At 41.8% G+C, this 12,166-nt stretch overlaps 1 protein-coding gene across 5 annotated transcripts; it reads left to right on the top strand.

Moving 5' to 3' along the window:
• The first annotated feature begins 990 nt into the window (after positions 1 to 990).
• GCNT1 (glucosaminyl (N-acetyl) transferase 1) lies at positions 991 to 11,868 on the top strand. Of its 5 annotated transcripts, XM_062640977.1 has the most exons (4): positions 1,298 to 1,343; positions 4,968 to 5,063; positions 9,499 to 9,632; positions 10,038 to 11,868. In XM_062640977.1, the coding sequence occupies exon 4, from the start codon at positions 10,166 to 10,168 to the stop codon at positions 11,444 to 11,446; it is 1,281 nt and encodes a 426-aa protein (XP_062496961.1). In that variant the 5' UTR covers positions 1,298 to 1,343; positions 4,968 to 5,063; positions 9,499 to 9,632; positions 10,038 to 10,165; the 3' UTR covers positions 11,447 to 11,868. The 5 variants fall into 5 exon arrangements, with proteins under 5 accessions (XP_062496978.1, XP_062496971.1, XP_062496961.1 ...); XM_062640994.1 differs by lacking the exons at positions 1,298 to 1,343; positions 4,968 to 5,063 and adding an exon at positions 991 to 1,010; XM_062640987.1 differs by lacking the exon at positions 4,968 to 5,063 and having other exon boundaries at positions 1,266 to 1,343.
• The last annotated feature ends 298 nt before the right edge of the window (positions 11,869 to 12,166 follow it).

The raw sequence follows: 12,166 nt of genomic DNA, 5'->3' as shown, positions 1-12,166 counted from the left end.
TTTTACTATTTCTCATGCTGCAATGTCAATACTGCGATGCCTTGCAGATGGTTTAGCAAGGCAACAAACACTCAAGTCCATGCTACCTGTGACTTGCTGTTCTAATTTACATGCAAGACCAACACAAACAGTCATTGGCTGCAGCTGGGAAAAATAAATGGGAAATCTTGCTCCCCATTCCCATATTTCTCACTCCTGTTGGAAACTCATCAACCTCTACAGGGTTTAGAGGAAAGGCCTTTTTAGTACAGTGCTCCATGCTATGGTTCAGCCCTATAAAAGACACACTAGAAAGACCCCTCTTTTCTCCCCATCTGTTAGCATGTAGTAACAAGCTACTTCTCTACCTACTGATAAGGTCCATCTGCAATGAAAACCTTCTTGATAAAATGACAATGCGGATTTGAGGTATCACAGTCCATTCCCAAACTAACCCGTTCGATCCCAGTGCTGACATGCAGAGGCAATTCTCCCTTCTCTTGGCAGTGTCACCTAGTGGCAGTCTTGAAACCAGATCGTCTCATTTTCTTAGCTTTCAGCCCCTTGGTCCAGCTTTACTGTGCAGATGCATAAAACTCCAGTGTGAGCTCTCAACTGGAATGAGGGAAGGACAGCTTTACGTCCTCTCAGTTTTTCCACCCACTGACCCATTTCAAACCCATCTATCTGCAGAAGCCGGGTTTCTGGCGGCCCGGCAGTGCCGGGGGGAGGTGGCAAACCACCGTCTGCGGGAGCTCCTGGCCCGCCGGGTGCCCGCTCACAAACGCGCGGATGCCGCAACCAAACCGAGCCCGTTCTCCTCCCGACCCCCGGGGAGGCACACCGCACGGTGGGCTCATCGGTAGTTTGGACCATGCCCTTGAGGATGCTGCTGCCTCCTCTTGACGAGCCGGGACGACCTGGGGAGCAGTGGGAAAGCTTTTTGTTGCCATGAGCCGCACAGGAGCTGCTGCCGATCTTTCCTACGAGGTTTTCATCCGCGCCGGCACCACCGCGGAAGCTTTAACAAAGTGATAGTAGTTTTTTTTCTTAAGTTTAAAGGAGAACAGCTGCCAAAGTGGGTGGTGGCAGTCCGGCACCTCCGCGGGGAGAGAGGGGCCGGCGGCGGGAGTGAGGAGAGGCAGGGGCTGAGCTGGGCCGGGCCGGGCAGGGCAGGGCAGGGCAGGGCAGGTGGGCGGTGCGGGAGGAGGTGGGAACCAGGCCGGGAGCTCAGCGCCAGTCTGCTTGAGCGGGGGGATCTGCAGCTCCGCGCTGCCGGGGTGCCCTGCCTGCCCCCCGACACACGGCTCAGCACGGCACAACAGGACACCTCGAGCCGCCACAAAGCGGGCGCGGCCCCGCAGGTGGGTGCTGCGGAAGGGCCGGGAGGGGGAGATGGCTCGGGCCAGGCTGTGGGCATGGCTGTTCTCGGAGAAGAGCTCCGTGCCCTGCGGAGCCCTCCTTCGAGAGCGGCGGCGTGGCCGGGCAGGTGCTGCACGGGAGGACTGCTGAGCCTCTACGCTTCTTTCTGCTCCTCGTCACTTTCTTCCTCTCTTTCTCTCCGTTCCTTCTTTCTTCCTTTCCCCTCTTACGTTTCCCTTCCTCTTTCTCTGTTTATTCCCCTTCTTCCCTCTACCCCATTCCCTGTCTCCCCTTTTTCCTCCCTCCTCTTCCGGCAGGCTGTTGGCCTTGAGGGTGCTTGGTCGGTGTGAAGTGTGCTAGCGAGCGCAGGGACATTGGACGCTCTTGACGTGCTGCAACTTGGGATGTGCCTTTTTTTTTTTCTTTTTCCCACTCTGTTAACGATGATAAAACTGAAAAACAAAAACCTTGAAGAAAACTCCTTTTGTTTTCTTTATTTTTTTTCTTTTTCTTCAGGAGAGCAAAGCTGTTTATAAGGTTATGAATAGATTTCTGTGACCGAAGTTGGGTGGGAGGACTCAGAAGCCTGACAGGAGGCTCAGTAATGCTCTGGCACATTGCCTCCTTCAGTATTGCTCAGAAAAGTAGATTTCTTTGTGGGAAAGAGGAGGAGTGGCAGCAGGAGGGAATTGCCGTTTTGCAGTCTGCAGTTTTAAACTTCTTTTTTAATGGAATATGAGGTGGGCAACCACAGAGCTGGCAAGAGTGTCAGAAATGGTAGTGACAGAAGAAGGAACAAATCTAGCATTTCAGTCTACTGGATTCAACTTGAAAATTCTTGTGAAAAATAAAGCAGTATTTGTAGCTCAAGTTGGAGCTCAGTTACAGTGATACATTGCTTTTGAAAGTAGGTGTAATATGAAAGAAAATACTGTGTTCATTTTCTTTCACCAGTGTTTTTTTTTTTTTCCTCTATCTATAGTAAACATATGTGTTGGCATCATCTCTTTCCTATGAATCTGAATTGTCTTGGGTAGTACTTTCCTGAGGCCAGAAGAACCAAAAGTTGCCTTAAAACAAATGAAAAATACCTTTGTTAAATCTGTTTTCTCTTTCTCTAACTTGAACAAAATGCAGTAGGGAACATACAAGCTGAAGATTTATTGTCTGCTGTGCTGAGAATATGGTGATTTAGTGAGTAAAATCCTGCTCTCCAAATTTGTTGCCACAGTGGAAAACCCACTGCTGGTCTTATGAAAAGATTTAATTTTGTTTTTTCTAATAATTTCCTCCTGGATTTCATTTGGATTCCAACATAATCCAGTTGACAGTTATTCATTGCTAATCATATACAGCACTATAAACTATAGTATGGGGGATGGTGGGGTGTGTCTGTCTTTCTGTGCATTTTGCAGTGGAACCTACTTCCAGGTAGTATCTGCTCCTTAAACAAAAGAACTTTCATTTTTGAGCTGTATTTTGTGTGCAGTTGTCATGCAAGTCAGCTGAAACTCCTCTCACCTGGAGTGAACACTGAATTAACAGTGAAAAAAAAAACAAGAAAAAATAGTATAGTACCTCTTAAGCTTAAAAGAAGGAAGTATTATATTATTGACTTGCACAACAGAGTTAAACCTGTGCGCCTAAGAATGATGCTGATCCTTGTTAGTGTTACAGGAGTCATCTGTTCTTTTCAGAGATTGTTGCTTCTGGTACTACTTGTGCTTAAGCTCACTGACAAGCAGTAACTGTAGGCATGGCTTTAAAATACTGACTTCTACCCATGACTAAAGGAAGTCTCTGCAGAATAATATTTTAAATACTGCACTTGAAGAGGGATCCAAGTACTCAAAAATTTGACCACCTCTTCCTTCCCCCATGGGATATAGTTGTGGTTTAATAGATAATACCTTTCCTGTCACAGTCTGCCAGTGTGTCCCATTCTGAAATGCAATGCTCTCACTAGGCAGCAATTAGAAAAATTCTATAGGCGGGTGCAAGGAGTGCAGCAACTGCTCTGTTCTTGGCAAAATTATAGTTCCTACTTTAAAGTAATGGTTTTTTATATATACGATGTATATATATATATACACACATAGATACGCATTTTACTTTGAATTAGCCAATGGGCACAAATTATCTTGATGAACACCAGGCAGTTGTACTGGATGTAAAATTGGACAACATTAATGATTTTGTGGGTTTTTGTTTGGTTTTTTTTGTGGGTTCTTGGTTTTTGTTTTTTTGTTTTTTTCATTTATTTTGGGATTTGTAAGTATAATTTCAGTGTTAAGTTACCTTGAGGTAAAACATATCTTATTGTCAGTATTAAGAGTCACAGATTTCTCAAGGTAAGTACTGGTCACAGAATGATATTGCCGCCATGTTTTTTCTTTCCTTAGGTGAAATTTCTTACTCCTGTGTCTCTGCCTGTGAGACATGTAAGGATGGACATGAACACAAATGAGAATTAGGCTTTGAACTTTGTTGTGAGGAAGATTTACTTTATACAGTAGTACAAGAGAATGTTGGAAAGGCTGCCAAAATTGAAATATATTCAGTGCTGTTTTACACACTGAGTGTATATTCATATGGGGTTTACTTTTTTTTTAAAAGAGAAAAGGTTTAGAATGTCAGATTCCTGACATTTGAACAGAAGATCTCTAAATAACCCAGGGTTTTGAATTTATTTTTCCACTTTCCTCCAATCCCCCCTGAAAAACAGCTATCCTCTACTTCTACCTTCTGTCACTATTTAAACTCTATGTAGTGGTAGGTGTAGCAGTATGAGTGGTTTGTGGAGTTTTCTCTAAAGCCTGCCTTCTAAGCAAACAAAGGACTAGAAATGTGTCATTTCTTTCTATAAAAAGGAAGTGTGTTTTGTTTTTGTTTCTGTTTTTTTGTGGATTTTTATGTTCTTTTTTTTTTTGGTGGTTGTTTTTTGTTGGGTTTGTTTTGTTTTTTTTTCTGTTTTTTTTTTTAAGCAGCTCTGAAGAAAAAGTCCTGCTCTTACAGAGAGCTGTCAGTGAGCAGACAAATGCATGCATATGGAACCCTGCTGCTGGCTCTACATGAATTTCAGAATTAAGGTTTTAGTCCCATACGGTCTAATAGTAACCTAAATAGTCAGTTTATGGACCATTTCTTATTTTCAGTAGGACTGAAGGCTGTTTAACAGAACAAACATGACTACTTTCATTCAGTTACAGGCTACCTGATTTCAAGATTGTACTGCTTGATATCATGGAAATGCTGAGTATATGTGACTCCATTCTGTGTCTGACAGTCCGTCTTTGTGCTTATGTATGTTTGTGTTTATGCAAGCTGTTTACAGCTTTAAAAATCACTTCCTCATCAGAACTAACGTTCTGCATGACTGAACCTGAGTGGAAGCACCTTAATTGCAACAACTGCCTGCAGGAGATGTAATCTGTGAAGCATGGATGGTATGCCTGGTAAATTCAAGGACTTCATGGCAAATCCACCTTCTGAAGTGTTGAGGAAAAGTTTTGGATCTTGGATGGAATTTGTGAATGGGGAAAGAACAGCAAGGATCTGGTAAACACCTGTTCATTTACTATTCTCAGGGGTAGCTGAACTTTTCTTTTATCTTACCTCCTTTCAAGGCAAGAAAAGGGAAAAATCAATCTGTTCTGACTCTAGATCCCCACCCATGAGAACGATTACTTGTCTCTTGGCCCATCCCAGCTACCGCTTCAGAGGTGGGGGTACTCAGCATTATGTTTTCTGTTTGGCTTTTCTTCAATACATTTCTGTAAAAATAAAAGTATCAGGTTGACGTGAATGGATGTAGAGTGTTAGTAGAAATGCCAGGAAGTTTTCCTGTCATAAAGCTTTGATTAAAAGCTAATGTGTCTGTGGACATGCAATAGAGGCCCGCCTAATGTTCATGCTGCTGGGTCCTCTCCACAACAGCTGTATGCCAAAAGTCACCAAAGCAACTACAAGAGAGCAAACCTCACCATCTACTTCATCTGGTGTTTGTTAGAAGAAGCAGAATAATAGGAAAAAATAAAGGAAGGAGCTGGGGGCATGTTAATTCAGCAGCCCACAACGCTGAGACTTGTGATACCAGAACTTGCTAAGCCTGCAAGACTTGTCAAGATCTTCCCTGCTCTTATAACTCGTTTTGACATCCTGACATCTTCTATGATAACTAAGCTCTTTCCTGCCTTTCACAAGATTTACAGGCTTCTGAAGTACCTCAGAGTACTTAATCTCTACCTATCCCCTTCTGAACTTCAGGTACTGATACTTCCCCGTGGTGTATTTAGGAGGCTACATTGCTTCTTTTTTGGATGCTGAATTGGTGTTCAGCATCTTAACAGTTTTTGCACTGATGTGTGAAAAGACTGAAGTGTCAAAATTAAGATACATGTAGTTTTGTTTATATTTATTTTTTCTTCTCATGCCATCAGCCCCTAATGATTTTTGTCCTGTCATGAGGTGGGTCTGTGTATCATTTTGCAGCAAGCCCTAACTGCTTTTTGCAGGGAAAATCTATATGTAGTCTAAAAAATGTATGGTAATTGCTTAAATACAAAAAAATACCTACTTCGTTTAGGGTTTCATTCTGGTCTCTAAACTGCTTCAGACAAGATGGAAGGCGGTGATGTGTTTAACACAAATTGACACAAGGGAGGTTGTACGATGCCTGAGAGCCCTGTTTTCCCAATGCTGGCAGTGTAACTCGGGCAAAATGAATATCCCCAAAGAGTGGTGCCGCCCTAGTGTGATACTGATCAGAGGCTGCCATTGCTTTGAACCTCGTTTAGGAAAAGGCACATCTCTCACTCTCAGCTATATCAGTCCAATCAAGAGCATAAAACTCAGACCACAGGTTTGCTGGAATCTGTTGTTGTTAGAAGAGTTTTCCAGGGTGCTGTAGGGCCGGGGCTCCCCATGGCAGATCCCCATGACCCTGCCTCTCGGTGTGGGGCAGCACCTTTCTGGGGGTGCGGACAGGCCAAGCTGGTCTGGGATCTGGGCCCAGCTTGTCAGGGCCAATGGCCAGGCTTTGATACCACTGGTGCAGCGGCTGACAGCACCAGGAGGCTGAAGTGGGGCCATCAGGGAGCTTGGAGGGGCTGGTTAGATTTATAGAACAGTTAGGGTTGGAAAGGACCTTAAAATCATCCAGTTCCAGCCCCCCTGCCATGGGCAGGGACACCTCACACTAAACCATGTCACCCAAGGCTCTGTCCAACCTGGCCTTGAACACTGCCAGGGATGGAGCATTCACAACTTCTTTGGGTAACCTATGCCAGTTCCTCGCCACTCTCACAGTAAAGAACTTCCTTATATCTATCCTGAATTTTAAGTTTGAACCCATTACCCCTTGTCCTGTCACTACAGTCCCTAACGAAGAGTCCCTCCCCAGCATCCTTATAGACCCCCTTCAGGTACTGGAAGGCTGCTATGAGGTCTCCATGCAGCTTCTCTTCGGGCTGAACAACCCCAGCTTTTTCAGCCTCTCATTGTACAAGAGATGCTTGAGACCCCTTGAGCACTCCTTGGTTGGACCTGTCAAGGCCTAGTAGTGCCCTTAGGGCCCCGCCAGCAGCCATGAGAGTAGACTGCAGAGAACTCCCCAGAAGCTGTTTGTTTGGATCTGCTCCCGAATCCTTCCTGCCCCAGTGTTGGACCAGTCACGCCATGAAACTGCAGCCAAAGAGGTCTGCTGTGCCAGCAGCCAGAAGCTGGTTTCTGGGCTGAGGAACTTGCCCTTTGTCAGGGCTGGTGTTGCAGGGCTCTGCACCCTCGCAAACATCCTCTTCCTTAGGACCAGCCCCGACATGTGGATGTAGGGGTCGATATAGCACTGCCATTACGTGGTGCAGCACCAGTCCAGCCTGTCTGTGTAAAACCTCTGTATGAACTTTGGTCTCTGAGCTGTGTGTGGTATAATCTTGTAAATGGTTCGATTTGTTTTTTCCTCTGAAGACTTGGTTTTCTTGTAGGATTTTTTGTTTGTTTTTAAGGTTGGGTGAAGCCAAACTTATCTAAAATCAGTCACATGTTGAGCTGGGCTCTGAGAGTGCTCCCTCTTGTCCATGGCCACAGCCTTTCTTTGATGAAGGTTACTCCCCTTCATCAAAGGTGTAAGTACCCATTGCTGACTTGTTCAGTTAGTACCATGGGTCAGATTAATAACTCAGCATGTAGAGATAACACAAGTTTATACAATAAAAAGTAAAGACATTGTTAATGAAATCAATTGTCTTACAGTACCATCTTTACAACAACATAAAAGTTAAATCAGAATGTGACTGTTATGTAGACATATGTTACCTGGCAGTCTGGGAGTACCTATTTCACAGACACAGATGACCTGAGAGATTTGCCCTCTGACACGGAAGAGATGCCAGAAATGGAGATTTAAAATAGAAATACAAGCTCTGACTTGAATAGAACGAAGTAAAGGAAGGAAGTGAGGCAAGCACATAACTGAAAGTGAACTTCAGTTGAGAGCAAGACCGAGGCTGCAGCATAGTCTTTTATTTGTGGTTGAGCAAACCTCCCTCCTGCTCTCCCACAGTGCAAAGTACTGTTTCTGATAGTGAGTTCTCTAGTGTGCACAGTAAAGCTAAGTAGAGCTTGAGAAAAAGGCGTTAAAAGCTTTACTGAATGGAGTCTGAAGCTTTGTTAATGAGTATTCTAGGCTCATAAAACTTTATAAAACAAAACCCAGGTATATTATTAGATAAAATGTACCAAATCCTTCCTTATCCTGTAAAGGTTAACTTTTGCAAAGAATGGGATATGATTAAGTTTTAGGACTTTTTTAGAAAAGAAATAGCATAAACAAACCAATACTTATCGTTAAGACTGTTCAAAGGAAGCAGCGTATTGGTGATACAAATTTGACGGTGGGGAAAAACCTCCACCTAAAGTGAAGAGCCATGTTTAACATATAAATGTTTGCAAATCTCTTTTTGGTACAATGGCAACTTAGGGTTTGATTATTCTGAGCTCAAAACAATATAGGAATTGCACCCAGCTGGGTGTACAAGGTTTTCTGAAAGAGATTTTTTTTTCCTACCTTCAACTAAGTTTTGCTCCGAAACAGAAGCAGGAAGGCTCTTTAGCAAGCTTTGTTCTTCAGAAGTTGTAGAAGGTGAAGACTGCAATGGTAGCTTTCATTTAAGGCTCTTTCTCCCTGCATTGGAAAGCACAGGAAGGGGGTGGCAGTCCTTCTCAAGTGAGCATTACTCCACAACGCTAGTGGAGCAAGTGATCCTATAGAAACTGAATATAGGATAAAATAGTAGTGCTAACTCTCATCCTCAAGAAAAGGTAAAGCTTCACAAATAAAAGTGCATTTGAAATACGTTTTAAGTCCTAGAAAAATCTTAATTTCTATGTTGGTACGCAGAGAACTAATTTAAGGGTAACCAGTATCAGGCTTCATCTGGGGGGAGCTGTAGATCTCCCAAGTACTCCCAAGTACTTCAATATTTCATAAACCTTTTAAATTTAAGATTAAAATTTTGAAGACATTCTCTGTAAACTGTATGGGCTTTTGCAATTGGAGGTTGGTTTGAAATGCAGCTGTGCGCTGAATTATTAGGCAATGTAAGTACAGATGGCATTTGAGTGGCAATGTAAGTTGTTTAAGCATACCCTGTTCTTGATCAGTTTACCTGCCTGGGGTAGTACTTACAGAAAAAGACACCTAGTTCTGTAATCCAGTTCTTGACTGCAGTTTTCTCAACTGCTACAGCTGTAGCTGCTTGCTTTATAGTGCAGTGTTCCTCTCACAGAGTACTGAAGCGGAAAAAAGGTGCTTAAGGAGAAAGAGGGTTAACAAACAAAAATTATGTAGCTCCTGTGAAATAAAGGTGAAAATAAGACTGGCAGGTTATAAATCTTGTTGTAACTCAGCCTGACATATTTTCACACAAAAGCAATTGCTGAATCATAAAAACCGTGTGTGTTTGAACAATAGTAAGACAACACTGTTGTGCTCTTAGATACTTGCATTTGCAGTGACAGCACAAATCAGCTTTAGAGATAAGCCGTAAGTATTGCATTTGACCTTAAAAAGGTACTTCAGTAATTCAGTCACAGGTATTCTCACTGCTCTGAAAGTTGAGGAGCTATGCTATACTAATTTCTTTCTCCTCTTCTCATCAGCTCTGTCCTGATGGTATTTCTAAGCTCATCTGAAGGATGTTGAAGACACTATCTCACACAAAAATCTTGAAAGGCTTCAGGGTCTGCTTTCCCAGTAAGAAGATAACACATGACTAGCATCCAGGAAGTGAGTGGTAAGTTATGATGAAATACAAGTCAATGCTGAAGTGAGTATAAAACATTCTTGCCAAACTCTGAAGCATGAATTAGCACCAAATTATTGCTTCTCATTAATAGATCTGATTTACTGGCTTTAATTTTGCCAGATGCAGCTGAATCACCTCTGTTTTCTTACTGAACTTCTGTTTGTTGTCTTAGTACTACACTTAGTAGTGTCTCATGAAAACTATCTGCCTCTTCCAATCTTTTTCTACAAAAATAAACTAATTTTGTTCATTAATTTCTAATTTTCAATAGAACATTTTTGGCTAACGTATTTACCTTCTTACTCTCTCTAAATAACAATGTAATATTAATCAGTAACTTTCTAACGAAACCTTTTAGTCTTTGAATGACAGTCATATTTAATTTTATTTTAGGATTTTTTCTTCAACAACTCACCAAATTCCTGAGAAAGAGAAATTATTTTTCCTGAAGTTGTTAAAGCTGACATGAGCAGAAAGGAAGGTGATTTTTTTTAGCCCTACAAATCTACCTAGTATTTGAAATGCTGAAGAGGAAATTACGGTTTTGCCACAACTTACGCTTCAGGCTTTTCTTGGGTTTAACTCTAATTGTAGTAATCATTTCAGTTTTGAAAGTCAACCAGAAACAAGACTTCTTAAATCAGAGACATCTTGAGCTGACACAAGAAGATCCTGTTGGCAATGTTAACTGCACCAAGATTATAGAGGGGGATATAGAAGAAATTCAAAAGGTAAAGCTTGAGATGTTGTCAGTGTCATTTAAGAAACGCCCCAGAGTAACAACGAATGATTATATTAACATGACAGCAGACTGTGCCTCCTTCACCAAGACTAGGAAATACATTATGGAACCTCTCAGCAATGAAGAAGCAGAATTTCCAATAGCTTACTCAATAGTGGTTTATCACAAAATTGAGATGCTTGACAGACTTCTAAGGTCAATCTATGCCCCTCAGAATTTTTATTGCATTCATGTTGACAAAAAGTCTCCAGAATCTTTTTTTGCTGCTGTGAGGGGAATAGTCTCATGTTTTGATAATGTCTTTATTTCTAGTCAGTTAGAGAGTGTTGTATATGCTTCATGGAGTAGAGTGCAGGCAGACATTAACTGCATGAAAGACCTCTACAGAAGAAGTTCAAACTGGAAATACCTAATAAACCTCTGTGGCATGGACTTTCCAATAAAGACCAACCAGGAAATAGTAGAGAAATTAAAAGCCCTTAAAGGTGAAAACAGCTTGGAAACAGAAAAAATGCCTGTTTATAAAGAAGTAAGGTGGAAAAAACACCATGAGATTATTGATGGTAAAATAAAGAACACAGGCATAGACAAACAACTACCGCCTCTCAATACTCCAGTTTTTTCTGGTAGTGCCTATTTTGTAGTTAGCAGAAAATTTGTTGAATACGTATTAGAAAGCAGCAAAATACTTAAGTTCATTGAATGGGCAAAAGACACTTACAGCCCAGATGAGTACTTGTGGGCAACAATTCAGAGAATCCCTGAAGTCCCAGGTGCAGTTTCTTCTAGTGACAAATATGATGTTTCTGACATGAATGCATTGGCCCGATTTGTCAAGTGGCAGTACTTTGAAGGGGATGTGTCCAAAGGTGCACCCTACCCACCATGCAGTGGAGTTCATGTTCGCTCTGTCTGTGTTTTTGGGGTAGGAGACCTAAACTGGATGTTACGAAACCACCACTTCTTTGCTAATAAGTTTGACACTGATGTTGACCCTTTTGCAGTGAAATGTTTGGAAGAGTATTTGCGACACAAAGCTTTATATCTGCAGAAGAACTGAAATACTGCATGCTCCTGTGACAAAACACAGGTACAAATAGTATACAGCTATGTACTTTTAACATGTAATGCCAACGGTAGTGATGCTGATCATGGGTATAATGGTTCTCACCATGTCAATATGGTGGTGATGACACCTTCCCTGACTTGTTCATAGACAAGGGGGACAAAAGACATCAAGATGGGGATGACTTGTGTTGCACACTGATGTTTAAAACTTCAGGTATAAAATAGGAGATAGCAATTTTTGAAAGGTCAACTACTTGGAATATTTATTACCTAAAAGATGTAGTTAATGGGCTTCCTTTGGCTAAACTATTTGTTTCAAGGCTTGGAAAATGCATGTTGCTCATGAGTATTTGTCAGGGTTTTTTTTTGAATGAATATAATGCTAGTTGAAAGGGAAATACGAAGAGGCAGGAATTAAGGGGGGAAAAAGCAGCTGGACTGCACAGGCTTCGTAGTGAGTGCTGAAAGATCTCAGGAAAATAACACTATAATTAATCTGAAAACTATATAAAAGGGAATATACCAAAGCCAGCTGTTTTCATTTAAGTTAAATCTGATTGCTGTAATTCTGTAATATGTAATTCTTAATCCTCCTGAATATTTCAACTTCAGCATGGAGTATTAAGGACTTGTGTTCAAATTTTTGTAGTCAAATCTTGCTTTTGTACTCTTAAACCCCACAATAATGTGATATAAAGTTTATACGCTAGTT

This window comes from Pezoporus occidentalis, unplaced genomic scaffold, assembly GCF_034315485.1.
Source record: "Pezoporus occidentalis ecotype Australia unplaced genomic scaffold, CSIRO_AGI_Poc_V1 ctg117, whole genome shotgun sequence".
NCBI lineage: Eukaryota > Metazoa > Chordata > Aves > Psittaciformes > Psittacidae > Pezoporus > Pezoporus occidentalis.
This window is presented reverse-complemented; position numbering and strand designations above follow the sequence as displayed.

Bases quoted from the DNA above. Each gene is read 5' to 3' on its own strand.
- GCNT1 (XM_062640994.1), top strand. From the start codon at position 10,166: ATGCTGAAGAGGAAATTACGGTTTTGCCACAACTTACGCTTCAGGCTT.